Genomic DNA, 14495 nt, shown 5'->3' with positions numbered 1-14495 from the left:
CCACGTCCAGGCCCAGGCTGCCAGAGCTCCCCAAGGAGTTACCAAAGAGCTCGTTTCTCCCCGTTCCCACATTCGTTTTGTTTCATTGGCGTGGGTGTCGAAACAAAGGTCTGGGTTCCCTTCGAGCAGGATCCAGCCACGGGCTGGAATTGGTTCTCGCAAGAGGCGGTGTGTTAATCACACCTCAACGAGGATGAAATAAAGTGAAATCACTCGGTTCTTGAACCGGTGCCCTGTACGGCACGGAGAGCTGCAGGGGTGCCCGCAGCCTGCCCCGGCCTGCTCTCCTGCTCAGTCTCTGCCCCGCCGGTTGCCAGCAGAGGCAGCTCGGCTCCAGCCGTGCGAGGAGGCGCCTGGAGCGACCCCGGGTACCTTGCAGCCTCCCTGGCACTGCAATGCAGGGAGAGGACACAAAGCTGCTCACGCAGCTGCCGTATCACCAGCGCTCTGTGCACTGGTGCAAAGGTTTTCCTGCTGCGGGGATGTGGTAGGAACGATAACTTTATCTAATCGTAAGGAAAACTGGAGGTGTGCGCGTGGCATAGCAGCAGACAACGCCTGGAGGAGGGGAGGTGGGTTTGGGTTTTGGTGTTTTGGTGCCGAACCCATCCAGGTAACAAATCCCTTCATGATTATTTCCTCTTCCGGAGCTTCAGTCCCTGTGTATGGGAAGGACTTGGCAGGGGGTTGTGTAAACCCCAATCAAAATCACACAAAATAAAAGTGAAAAGCGTGCGGACACGGCGGTGTGTTCCGGCAGGGCTGGTAATTTGGGGCAGATCTGTGAAAACGTGACTCCAAATTACGCCTCCAGCCGCGCAATAGCCGGCGTGGCCCTCGTGCAGATGGGGTCCCCTCGCTTTCCCCAAATCCCTGCCCAATGTGGGGGGGCAGCGATGGGATTAGGGCACACCGGCGGTGCCCCCCGTGGGGTCCCCAATGCCTTCCACCCCCTCAGAGCAGGGCCCAGGCTGCTCCCCGCGGGGCCGCAGCACCCATGGGTGCCCAGCGGAGCGGTGATGCTCACAGCCCCTTGCTGTGCGGGTGGAAAAACGAGGATTTGGGTTTTTTTGCACTGGTGTTTTTATCTCTGTGCTCCTGGCAAGGGACCGTGGCGAACCTCCCCCCAGCCCCCGGGCCCCCCGCCTCTAAAAGGGCTCCCCGGCAGCCGCTGCCACAGCGCGGGGCCCACCGGGCTCCGGCCCCACCGAACCGGGGGGGTCGCGTTTGTGGGGCCGACCCCAACCCCGACCCCAACCCCGACCCCAACCCCAACCCCAACCCCAACCCCAGCCCCGGCCCCATCCCGGGGGCCCAGCAGCGGGCGGGGCCCGGTCGGGGAGCGCCGCCCCGGGCTGGGCCGGGCCGGGAGCGGGGCCGGGCCGGGCCTGCGCCGCCGGTGGAGCCGCCTCGGGAACGGGGACGGGGACGGGGACGGGGGCGGCGGGGGGCGACAGCAGCCGGGGCCCGGCCCGCGCCCTTCGGCCCGGTACGCGCCCGGTGCCCGGTGCCCATGGCCGGCCGGGAGCAGCCCCCGGAGCAGCCCCCGGTGGCGGCGGCGGCCCCCCCCGGCCCCGCCGAGCCCCGCTACGAGCCGGTGGCCCCGCACTGGTTCTACCGCAAGGCCGCCGAGCCCCGGGAGCGCTGGGTGCCCTTCAGCGCGCAGGACTCGGCCCGGCTGGAGGAGGCGCACGGTGCAGGTAGGGTTGGGGGGGTCCTAGCGGGGGTCCCGGACACCACCGGGCTCCCGGGGGGGGCTGCAGCAAGCTGGGGGGATGTGGGGGGGCCCCGAGGTGTGGGGGTGCGGAGTGACCCCCGGGGAGGTGGCAGCACCCCCACAGATCCAGCTGCCAACGTGGCCGGGCACTGGGTGCAGCGGGTGTGCTGACCTGGTGCGGTGGCACGTGCTCGAAATGATGGGTAATTGATTAAAACGATGGGTAATTGATTAAAATGATGGGTAATCACGCTGCGAAGGGACCCTCTGTCTAGGGGATGGGATGGTGCAAATGGCACCGGGGAGATGTCCCTGTGTGGGCAGCCGGCGGTGCCTGGCACGAGCGGCACGGCTCCGGACAGGGCCCTCGTGCTCGGCCAGGGGCTCGGTGCTTTCGGCTCACCTGGGGGATGTCTGACATGGGGCACGTCCCTCCTGGGATGTTCTCCAACACCATTCCCTGTGCTTGAGTACCGGGAACACGGGTGGTTGTTGCCGCTTCTCATCCATGGTATTCGTGTGCTGCCCACAGAAGGTGCTCCGGTCGCAGCCCTCTGGTTGTGCACAGCACAAAGCTTTTTGGTATTTTGCCTTCGTGGGCCTCTTGTGAGTAATTTCGGGCTTTGGTTCCTGCAGGAAGAGAGAAAGAAGCCGTGGTTGTCCCGACGTCGGGGGGTCGGTACGACGTTCACCTGAAGCAGAGGCAGCGCGTGGCGGTGTACTGGGAGGAGGAGGTGTCCGAGGTGCGCCGCTGCACCTGGTTTTACAAGGGAGACAAGGACAACAAGTACATTCCCTACTCGGAGGCCTTCAGCGAGGAGCTGGAGGTAAACACGCCTTGCCTGACAGCATCCACCGTGCCCTCTAATTCTCAAACCCTGGCCCTGACATCCCAAACTCCATATGGGGCTACTGGCACCGCGGTCACGCCTGAGGACATGAACTCAAAAGAGGCTTTGGCAGGACATTTTCACAGCTGATTAACATAACTGTAAATACTGCCACTGTCTCCTTCTGGCCTGCTGGAGCTCGGCGGCCTCCCCTTCCTCCTGCCCCCACCCAGCAGCATCCTGCATCCCTCTCCTCAACAGCCCGCTTGTTCTCTGCGAGCCGTGCGGCTCAGGCCATGCTTGCAGCCTCTCCCTAGCATCCTTGTTCTTTTTTTTTTTCTCCTGACCCTGCCTGTTACAACTTCTCCCTGAGAGAATCATCCTCGCCATGCTCACAGCTCCACCAAGCCCAAAGGAGTTGTAAATGTAAGAGTATTTATTTACGCACTTACTTACAATCGTCCGTATCCTGATGTGCCAAAAACGCAGTTCTGAACTGATTCTGAGGGGGAAGTCAGTTGCTGCCATGGAGATGGGGACGTCTTAGAAACTTCCTAGGAGGTGATATTTAGATAACCCTGCCTCTTCCCCAATTCGACCTAGCTGATTTCTATTCCTCTTTCACAAAGTGATGCCTTAAAATGGATGGGAAATGTCTCAAGTGGTTGAATATCCGTGGGCATACCTCCAGATGACTCACGGGGGCATTCTTTTCCTCAGGAAGCTTACATGATTGCTGTAACCCTGGACGAGTGGAAGAAGAAACTGGAGTCCCCTAGCAGGGAGATCATCATCTTGCACAACCCAAAGGTGAGGAGAGTGATCCCTCTGCGGGCTGGCGAGGACATTCCTCAGCGATGGGAGAAAGCCATCACGTGCCTCCCCTTAGCTCTCTTGGGAGCTTGTCATTCTGCTTTTATGCGGTTTCTTTTAACCACCTCTGCTTAGAAATCAATTTTGTCTGAATGGCATTCCCCTCTCCTGCCTGCTGTAGAGCCGAGGGCGATGCCAGCGGTGTTTCACACTGTAACATTTATCTCCAGGCACCTCTCACTCTGTACAAAGGGCTCGTTGCAGCTCGGTTACAGCAGCGTGACCTGGGACCTCTCTGTACCTCCCGTATCAGCCATTGCAGCGAAACGTCCCCTCTGCTTAACCACAGCGTGCGCTGCAGCTTAATGACAGGCTCTCCTTGTTTACAGCTGATGGTGCACTACCACCCGGTTGCCACCTCTGATGATTGGGGCTCAACTCCTACAGAACAAGGTCGGCCTCGGACTGTGAAGAGAGGAGTAGAAAACATCGCCGTTGAGATCCCCAACGGTGAGCTTGCTTCTCCCTCCCTTAAGCCCAACCAAAGCTAGCAAGTCTGTTTTCCACGCAATTTCTCAAAAAGACCATCAGAAACATCCATAATCCTGACCAATGAAGGGCACCTCTAAAAGTTTTGTGCCAAAAGGATACGAAAGGTTTTTAGAAACCTTCGTAGTGCCCCCAGTGCACATCAGTGCAGAGAGGAGGCAGACGCGTGGGAAGAGAGCTGCTCCCAGCTCCTGCGCTCTGAAACCAGAGCTGCTGAGAGCGCCGGGGTGCCTGAAATTACTCCTGAGGTTTTGGCAGGTATGTTCTTAAAGGAGGGAGTTTCCTTCCGTGCTGGGGACACCAAAGCTTACCACCCAGCCTTCCGTGCTGGAATCTGGCTCGTGTGCTCTCCCTGTCTCTGCAGCTGCGGATCAGCTCTGAGCTGCTGTCAGGCTGCAAGACTTGTCCTGTTGGTGAGGACAGGCATTTTTTCCCATCTAACGCCTTTGTTTTCCATGCGCGTATGCCTTTGGGAAAGCATTTATGCAAACTAAAGTGTGTGGGAAGTCGGGACCAAAATGCTTGAGAGGCAGCTCCTGCCGGAGCGCTGAGCCTTGGCTGTGCTCAGGCTGGGTGACTCGAGGCTGTGCACAGGGCAGCTGCAACAAGTCCTCGGGGTCGTGCCCTCTCCCTGTGCCAAACGTGGAGAGTGACAGCATGGGTGAAGCTCCTCGAGCCACCTCACCTTCCTGCGCTGTCCCCTCCATCTGGACCCATCCCAGGTGGGAAGGGGAATTCAGCAGGACAGAACTCAGCAGGTCAAGGAGTTCAGAAACTCGAGAAGTGCCACTGCCTTAAGGCACACGCTCAGGGCACCAACTCACTTTTTTAGATTATTTTTTTTTAACCTGGGCTGAGATGAGGCTGGCAGGCTGGCACTGTCCTGCAGAGCACGTGGTGTCACCGGGTCGGCTCCTCCTTCAGTGGTGGTCTCTGGCAGGGTCTGCATCCTGACCTCTTCTGTTTATCCGCAGGAGAGCCTCTGCAGATCGATCACCTGGTGTTCGTGGTGCACGGCATCGGCCCAGCCTGCGACATTCGGTTCAGAAGCATCGTCCAGTGTGGTAGGTGGCGAGCCAGGCTGGGGAGCTCCTTCCATGCGCTGCGTTCAGCACAGCGAGTAAACCTTCTGCATGGACAGTGGGAATCGCTGTCAGAGCACATTCAAACCATCCTGACACTCATCTTGGCAAGCCGCGCTGCTGAATTTGCTGACTGCAATGGGGAGTGTGAATACAATACTTGCTAATCCATTAAATCCTACCATCTGGAAAGGTTTGGGCAACCACTTTTCATCATTGCATTCCGCTGCTGCTCAAAATAGTGAGCTTCCCAAACTGGATACAGATTTTCCAACTGTCTAAACCTGCTAAACTAATTAGTAACCTGCTCAGTCTATTGCTCCAGGTTAATCTCGCTGGGTGTAACACCAGCCCGGCAGCCTCTGGCATGATTTTGGACAAAACCCCAGGGACGCTGCTTCCGGCTCAGGAAATCCCTGAAGTGCAAATCCCTGCAGGCTAGGGGAGCGTAAGAGGAAGCTGTTGAGTGCTGTTGTCGTGTGCTCCTCCAGACATCCAGCACTGATCAGTACCCGAGGCAGGACACTAAGCAGAACGAACTCCAGCCTGACCTGTTTCGTAGTTGTAGTTCAGAGGCATTCAGTTCTGATGAGAGGTCATCACCGAAACTGCCTGGAAGCCCAACACCACCTAACTTGTACAAATCAAGAGAGCTGGGGTTTTTCACAGCAGGCTCTCTTTAATGCAGTCTGTTCTTCTATACGTTCATGCAAAGAAACTATTTCCAAGGCTGCTCATTTGAAATCAGGGAAATCAGCCTCTTACCTCCTCAAAACAGTAATTTCAAGTTGTCTCCTCCCTTAGGATTCCCTTTCTAACGTATGCATCTTCACAATGGTTTCTTTCTTCTTCTAAATTCCTACAAGTACCTTCCTTATCTTGACTGCCGTGTTAAAGCCCTGCACACGTGGAAAGGAGGCTTGTTACAGATGGGGCAGCAAGATCCAGTAAACACACATGTAAGGACATGGAGCCGTCCCCTGATCTTGTAGTTAAAGATTCAAGGTCTTAGGGTAGCAGCAGCTTAAAGACCCTGGTGGGATTTCCCCCGGTAATGATCTTTTCTTTTATCTTATTAAGTGTTGTTGATGCAGCAGGCTTGCCCTGTAGCCCTGCTGCTCTTGAGAAGAGTTCATGTTTGTTTTTTTCCAGTGAACGACTTCAGGAACGTTTCCCTGAGCATGCTGCAAGCACACTTCAAGAAAGCCCAGGAGCAGCAGCAGATCGGCCGCGTGGAGTTCCTGCCCGTGAACTGGCACAGCTCCCTCCACTCCACCGGGGTGGACGTGTAAGTGTCTGCAGCCAGCCCCCTCCCACCGAAATGCTGCTTTTTGTGGCAGCTGCTGCAGACAAAGGGAAAGCCGTGAGTGTTCAGGGCTGTGTGTGCACGGGTGACCAGGGCAAGGAGCACCCCGTGCACACCCCCACCCCTGTGCCCAGCCCGGCTCTGCAGAGCGCAGCAGGTGTCTGAGCTGATCAGCACGCAGCCGCAGGGAAGAAGCTTCTGCCTTTTCTTAGCTAAGATTAGAAGGGGCCATGGGCATCCACATCTCTTTAAATAGGACCTCTGGAAATGGAATACCCCATTTCAGCACCTACAGACCGCTCTGCAGTGCCCTAGGAGGGGGAAAAAGCAGGTTGGGTTCCTGGGGAAGGAAGGACAGGCTCTTGTGCTCCTGCCTAAGGAGGTTCCTGGGTGCTCAGGCAGAGCACAGGCTGTGCTCCAGATTTAGCCTCTGCTGAAGAATCTGGGTTACAACATCACATCCTTTGCGACGTGACAGTCCTTCCCTCAGCTTCAATTTTGCCTTAGAAATCTGCTAGGGTTCAGGGGCACCTCTGACAGCAGTTTCCTCTCCTCTTCTTGGCCCCTGCAGGGACCTGGAGCGAATCACTTTGCCAAGCATCAATCGCCTGCGTCACTTCATCAACGACACCATCCTGGACGTTTTCTTCTACAACAGCTCCACCTATTGCCAGACCATCGTGGACACGGTGGCGTCCGAAATGAACCGCCTCTACCAGCTCTTCCTGCAGAGGAACCCCCACTTCAAAGGGGGGGTCTCCATCGCGGGTCACAGCTTGGGTAAGGAATTCCCCGCGGTCCCAGCGAAGTGGCTGTCACCACGGTGTCCCCAAAGCATGGCAGCAGGGAGGGTATTGGTCTTCCCAGCCCAGAAGGGAGATGGCTCGGGGTTTTTCCTTGACTAGATGCCGATGCTTTTTCCATCTGTGCTTTGTTTCCAGGGTCACTAATTCTGTTTGATCTCCTGACGAACCAGAAGGCTGCTCCCGAGGAGGACGAGCAGAGCAGAGAGGTAGGAGCTCGCTGGCTGAGCAGGGAGCCAGGGCATTCCCACAGCACTGTGTGGGGAGCTGTGCTGGGGCGGGGGAAGGAGGAGAAGGTCCAAACTGCAGGAAAATAAATGAGCAGAAAGCACAGCCCCTGGTGGCTCTATTCACAGGGCTCCAGGACAGCCTCGAGCAACACAGGCATTGAGGAATTAAAAGAAATTCTGGAGAAGCTGGAGCTGTCTGAATACTGCGATGTTTTTGAGAAGGAGAAAATGGACAGGGAAGCACTGGTAAGGAGCTCTGTTATTTATTTATTTTTTTTTGCCATCTCTTGTATTTCTTCTTTGTTTTTCTTGCCAGTCCTCCCACCTGTCTTCCTGGTACTGAGTCACTTGCACATGAAACTTCTCTGCTCCTGGGCTAACAGCTGCACTGCTTACTTTCTAGTTCTTGTGCACAGAGGAAAACCTTAAAGAAGTGGGAATTCCCTTAGGACCAAGAATGAAGATCCTCAATTACATCAGCTCCAAGAAGGAGAGGCAGGTATGTCTCCTGGGTGGCTTACCTTCACCCAGACCATGTCCCTTCAACGTCCCTTCACTCACACAAGGAGCAGCATCACCGTTGACGATCGCGGTACGCGGGATGCGAGGTGTCAGTCCCTGTGCACCCCAAATGCCTCATTCCTGGCTGTTCCTATTTAGACAGCTTTCAGGGGCTCACGTTTGGAGCTAGTGTTACGGATGTGGCCCTCCCACAGGGTCTCTGTCCCGTAGCCAGGAGGGGTGACCCCAGAGCAGGATGCTGTGCCCGTGGTGGCAGCCACCGAAGCGCAGGGGTAGTGTTGCCTCAAACACAGGGAAGGTGCTCAGGAGGAGCTTCTCTCCTTCACCACCGCCAGCCCTGGTTCTGGAGGGGTAGGGGTGAGGGCAGCTCACGGCCTCGCTGCAGGATCTGCCCCTGCAGGGTTCTCTCTGTGTTGCTGCAGGGCGCCAGCGAGCGGGGCGCAGCAGCGCCTGGGCACAGCGGGCAGGCTGGCCCCGATGGCACAAGTGACAGCAGGGACTGCCAGTACAGGGACATCGGCTTGGGACAGGTAAGGGCTGAGCTCGTCGCTATCCTTGAGCAACAAAGCACCTGCAGCACCAGCATGAAGTCTGTCTCATGAAACAAACCCAAATCTCCCTCCCCTAGGTCTCGGCAAACTATCCCCAGCTGATCTACAAGCCCACCATCTTCTTCGCTTTTGGGTCTCCCATTGGGATGTTTCTCACGGTGCGAGGAGTGAAGAGGATCAACCCCAACTACAGCCTGCCCACCTGCAAAGGCTTCTTCAACATCTTCCACCCTGTAGGTATAGGAGGCAGAGCCCTCCTGTGCGGGAGGCACGGCGTGCGCCTCGCTCACTGCCCTCCTCCTCCGCACAGTTCGACCCGGTGGCGTACAGGATTGAGCCCATGATTGTCCCGGACGTGGAGTTTGAGCCCATGCTGCTGCCTCACCACAAAGGCAGGAAGAGGATGCACCTAGGTAAGGGGCACGGCCGCTTCCTCAGCCGGCCGCAGCTGCAGCCCCGGGGCTGACGCCGAGCCCCTGCCTTTCAGAGCTGAAAGAGGGGCTGACGCGCATGAGCGTGGACCTGAAGAACAACCTGCTGGGCTCCCTGCGGGTGGCCTGGCAGTCCTTCACCCGCGCCCCGCTGCCAGCTGTGGAGGCCGGGAGCACCGACGTGGAGGCAGAGGAGGCCGAGGACAGCGTGGAGAAGCAGACGGGTCCACCAGGTTGGTGGGGGGCGCGGGGCGGTGGGGAACGAGGGATGCAGCATCACCACCAGCCCCCAAAGAGGCTCCTCGGGGCTGCCTGTCACCCATCCTGGTGTCAAAGCCAGGTGCTGCTGCTGTCCTCTGCACTCAGCAGACAGATTGCCTTCAAGCTGCACCCGTGGTCTCTTCAAATGCTGTGACCTCTCCCTCCTCCTCCTGTCCGTGGGGGGGCACGGCTATGGGCTGCACTTTGTTGGGTGCTGGTGCCCCGTGGCTGAAGCACACTCCTCTTCGCTCCTCCAGACGTAAAGCCAGAAGAGCCCCCGCCAGCAGCGAAGGAGGAGGCCTCCCCCATCAACGTGGGGAGGCTGAACGGAGGGAATCGCATCGACTACGTGCTGCAGGAGAAGCCCATCGAGAGCTTTAACGAGTATTTATTTGCACTACAAGGGCACCTCTGCTACTGGTAAGCTTCTGCGTAGCCGTCAAGCTCCAAATTTCTGTCCCATATCAGCAGAATGGTTCAGTTTTAAGGCCAACGTAATAAGAAAAGCTTTAAGTGAGGAAGCAAGGTACATTCCTGTCTCATACTGACGCAGGATGGGGGGTGGGAAGGAGGCTGCTGTGTTCTTGCCTGGCACTGGCAGAGGCTGCACCTACCCCGTGGCCATCATGATGTCCTGAGAGCAGAGGAAGTGTCCCCCTCTAATGCCCATGTCCCCCTCCTCCAGGGAGTCAGAGGACACGGTCCTGCTGGTGCTGAAGGAGATCTACCAGACCCAAGGCGTTACACTGGATCAACCTTTGCCTGGAAGCCAATGACCTACCTGGGCTGTTCTGGCCGCCTGACGTAAGTCACCTTGGCTGTGCTTTTCTGCCAGATTTCCTGGGACACCTCAGAGGACACAGGGTCCATCTGAGGGAACGATGTTCCTTCCTTACAGCCCTGCAGCCAAGGCAGGGATCTGTGTTGGGCTTTTGAGTCTATTCCTGTGCTCTCTGTTGGCTTTTTTAGATATGATTCAACCGAGTACTCACCAGGAAAGTCCAGACTTCTTCTCTGCCTTCCTCTCTCCTCTGCTGCTGTGTCCCGCATGCTGCTTCCCCAGTACTTGCTGCTACCTGGAGATAAGGACGATTTTCCTCCGTTTTGGGTAGGGTGAAAAAAAATAATTAAAGGAAACCACTTCTGCTCACACACACACACACACACAGCACTCACACTGTGACTCCCTGTGCAATAACTACTCCTCAGCCCTGAGCTGCCTGCCCACCCTGAGGTTCTCTCACCAGCTCTGCAGCACTGATGCAGACCGGGTGCCTGAGCTAGGAATTGACATAGGAGGGGCCTGAACCCTGCTGCGGGCTTAGCGACACGACTGAGAGCTTGCAACCCTGAGAAATAAAAGCCTTAAACACGCAGCACGGAGAGAGCTCCTGCAGCCTTGCCGAGGGAAGGAGATGCTGCCTTCTCCTGGGAGGCCGAGGCGCTGCCTTTCTCCCTTCCGCAGCACAGGGCACTGGGCTCACGCTGCAGCCTTTGGGTGGTGCAGACAAGGAGCAGGGGCATCTGGTAAACAGGTAGGAGGTTGTGTGCCAGCTGTCCTCATTCCCTTGTCGCTGATGCTGGGCTGTGTGGGGCAGGATTGCCCCATCAACAAGTGGTGAGGGTGGCATGTTTGTGAGTACCTGACCTACTGAGGCTCCTGCCTGCTCTAACACCGTGGCAGCAGCCTCCCAGCACACCAAGGACCCCCCAGGCACCGCGTGCGTTTCCCACAGGACCACAGCTAGCAGCTAGGTGTAACCATGCATGAGGGAAGTTTTACCTCCAGCTCCCAACTCCAGCTAGGCTGGGGGAAAGCAGCTGCCCCAGGCACTGCAGAGGCCTGGAGGGCCAGCTCCCTCCCGTGCTTTGCAGGGGATCCCACAGGGATCTCACGCCAGCCAGGCTCCAGTTGTTTTTGTTTGCAAACACACAAAACTGAAGAAGCAAAAGCAGCTTTGCGTGCAGCACAGGCTGCAGCTTGCTGCTCTGTTAGCTCTGCTCTAAGGGCAGCGGGGCCAGAGCCCCAGGTGATCCATGCCTTGTGACCAAAAGCATCCAGGCTGACTCACTGCCTGGGCTGGAGCTGGAGCACAGAGCAGGGCAGAGGCAGATGTTTTGGTGACGTGTAAGGCCATTGCTTTGATAATACGGGACAGCCTTTGGGAAGAGCCAAGCCCCCTTCCCTCCCCCTGACTTTTGCCCTGCATGGGGTAATAAGCCTTGTTTCCACAGCCTCGGTTTGTTTGTCCTCTGTTGTACCACGTTATTTGCACTATTTGAAAGGTGTTGTTTGCAGCCTCCAACCTCCTCCCACCCCAAAGGGACTGACGCTGTTCTTTTACCTGACGGCAGAAACAGACATGCTGCTCAGTCGGAGCCTGAATTACTGATTGCTAAAGCGTCTCCTACAAGAGTAGGAAAAGGAACAGTCTTAACATGGGACATTCAACTCATGATCAGCTTTTTAAGTTATGCACTTTGTTTAAAAAAAAAAAGAAAAAAAAACAGAAAGGAAGAAAAAAAGAATTTTAAATGTTATTTAATGTCTTTTCCAGTAAAAGCCAACATAAATAAATAGATGACTCTGGCGTGTTCATGTTTGGAGGAGAGGGAGTGGGCTGAAGAACTTACATTTGTCCAATTTTAAGGGAAAGTTAAGGTATTTCTGTAACTTTTACTAAAGCTGCAGGGTCATACCTTGGATTTCTCAGCAGCACTCTGCCTTTCCAGTGTATGAGAAAGCAAACCATGGCACAGGGAGAGAACACCATTGAAAGGATGCTCTAAGACACTACTGCATTTTCTGCTGATTGACATCTCTTCACACCTCGATTAAAGCAGCAAAGAAAGAGAAATCCCCACCTAGAGGCCCACGCCGACAAACCAGAGTAAATGGTTTGTTTATACAGCCATAAGCCCTGTCACTGAAGCGAAGTTTTCAGTACCACAGCTCATTTGAAAAATTAAACTCATTTATTCACCAAATTGGAGAAAAACCAAAAACCAAAAACCAGGGTAGCACAATAATGCACAGAACAATCACGCTCGTTGCATCTTCTCTCTCCTGCACTTAAGCCGTGGTTAAAGGCTGCAGCCTTGCACTTATCACTCTAAATTAGTTCAGCTCTGACTGGGAAGATGCACATCACCCCGGCACCAAACAGGCCCTGCACTCGTTAGGACAGTTCCCGTGAGGAGGAGTGGGACAGGGTGGATGGAAGGGGGACATCTGCCCGAGCTGTCTGGCCCAGGAACACCCCCAGAGGGCACGGCACAGTCCCACTGCTCCGGGTTCCAGCTTCAGGACCTTCCGCAGCCAGGCTGTCCTGCTGACACAGGCTGCTAACCTCGCCTTCCATCGGGTCCAGAGGAAGGGACACCTACAAAACTCACAGAAACTAAACACAGGCCCCTGGACAGCACAACTTACCAACGCTGCAGAGCAGAGTTCCCGTTTGGTTTTCAGGCTCATCCCCCTTTGAGACAATTCCTGTGGGCCAGGACCAACCTCCTCCAGCCTCCCGAAGGTGCCAGCAGGACAGAGCCCAGCGTTAGACGTCCAGGTGAAAGCCAGCAGCCGCAGCCTTTTCTTGGTGCGCTGGCAGCTGCTTGGATTTAGAGAGAGATGGTTTGTGGCACATGGAGTCCGTCAGAGGAGGGTAATACTGCCTGTAGCAGAGGTACGCAAGCACGAAGCCGATCACCGAGCCAACCAGCACATCTGCAAGGCGAGACCAGGAACAAGTGAGCTTCCTTCTGCCCTCACAACCCTCAGCAATGTTTTCCAGCACGCTGCTTTTCAGCTCGGGGCACCCAGCGGTGCCTGCCGACCCACCTTGCCAGTGGTGCTTGTGGTCACAGATGCGGGACAAGGCGATGAGGGTGGCGAGGAACAGGGGGAGGAGGAAGGCGCAGAGCCGCAGAGCTGTGCCACGCTGCCCGGGGGCAAAGCAGTGCAGCTTCCCGGCCAGGTAGAAGGCACAGAAGGCGAGACCAGCGAAGGCAACTGGAAGAGAACGATTTGCTTCAGGAACGGCGCTGGAGTTTCTGCTCACCACGCTTTGTTGCCTGGGGATGCTGAGGACTTACAAGAAGCGTGGCCGCTGGGGAAGCTTTTGCGTCCCTCAGCCACGATGCTGGGGTCACCCGTGCACATCAGCTCCGCGTTCACTCGTCCGTCCGGGAAGCATCGATGGAAGAAATCCGGCCGCGGCCTGGGGCAGAGAAGCAAAGCCCAGAGGATGCTCGGGAGGCCTCACCGTGCCCCCTCACAGCTAGGGGCAGACCAACCATCTCACCTGCCCACCACGAGCTTCAGGGTGTTGGTGAGGACCCCGTTGAGGACGAGAGCAAGGCTGGCAGCTAGGAGAGAGCAGAGAGCTCGCGTCAGTGCTGCACAAACCCCGCACAAGGGGCTGTCACCCCCAGGCAGGGGCTGTGGGGAGGCTGACCGCAGCCCAGCTGTGCTGGGAAGGAACCCACCCCGAGCCTGACGGCCCCGTGAGCACAGCCCCGTGCCCCTGCCTGCTGTGCTGTGATGCTGCCAAGGCCGGCAGGAGCCTCACAGCTCGGTGTTTGTGCCCACGAGAGCAGCAGGAGGGCAGGGGGGAGGCAGGCGCTCACCCAGGCAGGCCTCCCGCGTGTCTTCGTGGTCAGCGCCCAGCAGCAGCCTCGCCAGGCCGATGAGCAGCAGCGGCGACAGGAAGGCGATGAACTGCCACAAAACCAAAGCGAGATCTGTCGGGCCGAAGCAGATTTAAACACAGCAGCAACTGCTCACGGGAAGCACGCAGCGTGGACCTTGTAACCCAGCCCCATGACCGATAACGCACGGCAGCCTCCGCTGGTGTTTATAAGCTCGGTTGAGACCCAGAAGATGAGGCAGGGCTACGAGGACGGAGCCCCTGAGCGTGACCGGTGCCTTTTGGCAACGCCACAGCTCCCTTCCAGCGTGGCCACTGAGGGACCCCAGGCTCTGGGGATGCTGCTGGCCCCCAGCCCTGCCTCAGAGCTCCGGTACAGCCACGGGCAGCCCAGCAGCGCTGCAGCACAGCCCCACTTACGAACATGGGCAGGGTGGGGACGTGCTCGGCCTCCAGGAAGGGTTCGTGGTACAGCCGCAGCTCCTCGGGCGGCACCGCGCGCTCCACCGGGGGCAGCGCCTCCAGCACCCTGCGGGGGCAGCGGGGCGGCTCGGGGCGGCTCGGGGGGCGGCCCCCGCCGTCCGCCCCGGCATCCCGGTGTCCCCCCGGTGTCCCCCCAGCCCGGACTCACAGCAGGGCGGCCCCCAGCACCCCCCGAGCCGCCGCCTCCGCCGCCAGCCCCGCGCCCGCCCGCATGGCGCCAGCCCCGGCTCCGCCTCAGCCCGGGGCGGAGCGGCCCCCGCCCGGTTCCCCC

The 14495-nt window shown here is 57.5% G+C and overlaps 2 protein-coding genes across 2 annotated transcripts; one reads left to right on the top strand and one right to left on the bottom strand.

Annotated features, from left to right (window-relative positions):
• Positions 1-1370: 1370 nt before the first annotated feature.
• Positions 1371-11703, top strand: DDHD2 (DDHD domain containing 2). The gene is made up of 17 exons (XM_027443658.3): positions 1371-1700; positions 2354-2544; positions 3268-3357; positions 3750-3870; positions 4884-4973; positions 6144-6279; positions 6869-7077; positions 7239-7309; positions 7457-7576; positions 7734-7829; positions 8275-8382; positions 8481-8636; positions 8714-8816; positions 8891-9067; positions 9353-9515; positions 9781-9899; positions 10065-11703. Exons 1-16 carry the CDS (start codon positions 1514-1516, stop codon positions 9869-9871), a joined length of 2109 nt encoding a protein of 702 aa, XP_027299459.2. The 5' UTR covers positions 1371-1513; the 3' UTR covers positions 9872-9899; positions 10065-11703.
• A 346-nt stretch (positions 11704-12049) lies between these two features.
• PLPP5 (phospholipid phosphatase 5) lies at positions 12050-14479 on the bottom strand. Its single transcript, XM_072027200.1, has 8 exons — positions 14373-14479; positions 14162-14270; positions 13722-13812; positions 13397-13460; positions 13188-13312; positions 12934-13104; positions 12607-12819; positions 12050-12478 (listed from the first exon to the last, which is right to left on the bottom strand). Exons 1-7 carry the CDS (start codon positions 14435-14437, stop codon positions 12650-12652), a joined length of 795 nt encoding a protein of 264 aa, XP_071883301.1. The 5' UTR covers positions 14438-14479; the 3' UTR covers positions 12050-12478; positions 12607-12649.
• Positions 14480-14495: the final 16 nt, after the last annotated feature.

This window comes from Anas platyrhynchos, chromosome 23, assembly GCF_047663525.1.
Source record: "Anas platyrhynchos isolate ZD024472 breed Pekin duck chromosome 23, IASCAAS_PekinDuck_T2T, whole genome shotgun sequence".
In the NCBI taxonomy this organism is placed as follows: Eukaryota; Metazoa; Chordata; class Aves; order Anseriformes; family Anatidae; genus Anas; species Anas platyrhynchos.
Note: the sequence above shows the minus strand (reverse complement) of the source record. Positions and strands in the feature narration are given on the sequence as shown.

Bases quoted from the DNA above. Each gene is read 5' to 3' on its own strand.
- DDHD2 (XM_027443658.3), top strand. From the start codon at position 1,514: ATGGCCGGCCGGGAGCAGCCCCCGGAGCAGCCCCCGGTGGCGGCGGCG. The intron at 3,871-4,883 runs GTGAGCTTGCTT...GTTTATCCGCAG, and splicing joins CGCCGTTGAGATCCCCAACG to GAGAGCCTCTGCAGATCGAT. The intron at 7,577-7,733 runs GTAAGGAGCTCT...CTTACTTTCTAG, and splicing joins AAATGGACAGGGAAGCACTG to TTCTTGTGCACAGAGGAAAA.
- PLPP5 (XM_072027200.1), bottom strand. From the start codon at position 14,437: ATGCGGGCGGGCGCGGGGCTGGCGGCGGAGGCGGCGGCTCGGGGGGTG. The intron at 13,313-13,396 runs GTGAGATGGTTG...TCTCTGCCCCAG, and splicing joins CTGAAGCTCGTGGTGGGCAG to GCCGCGGCCGGATTTCTTCC. The intron at 12,820-12,933 runs GTGGGTCGGCAG...CTCGCCTTGCAG, and splicing joins CCACAAGCACCACTGGCAAG to ATGTGCTGGTTGGCTCGGTG.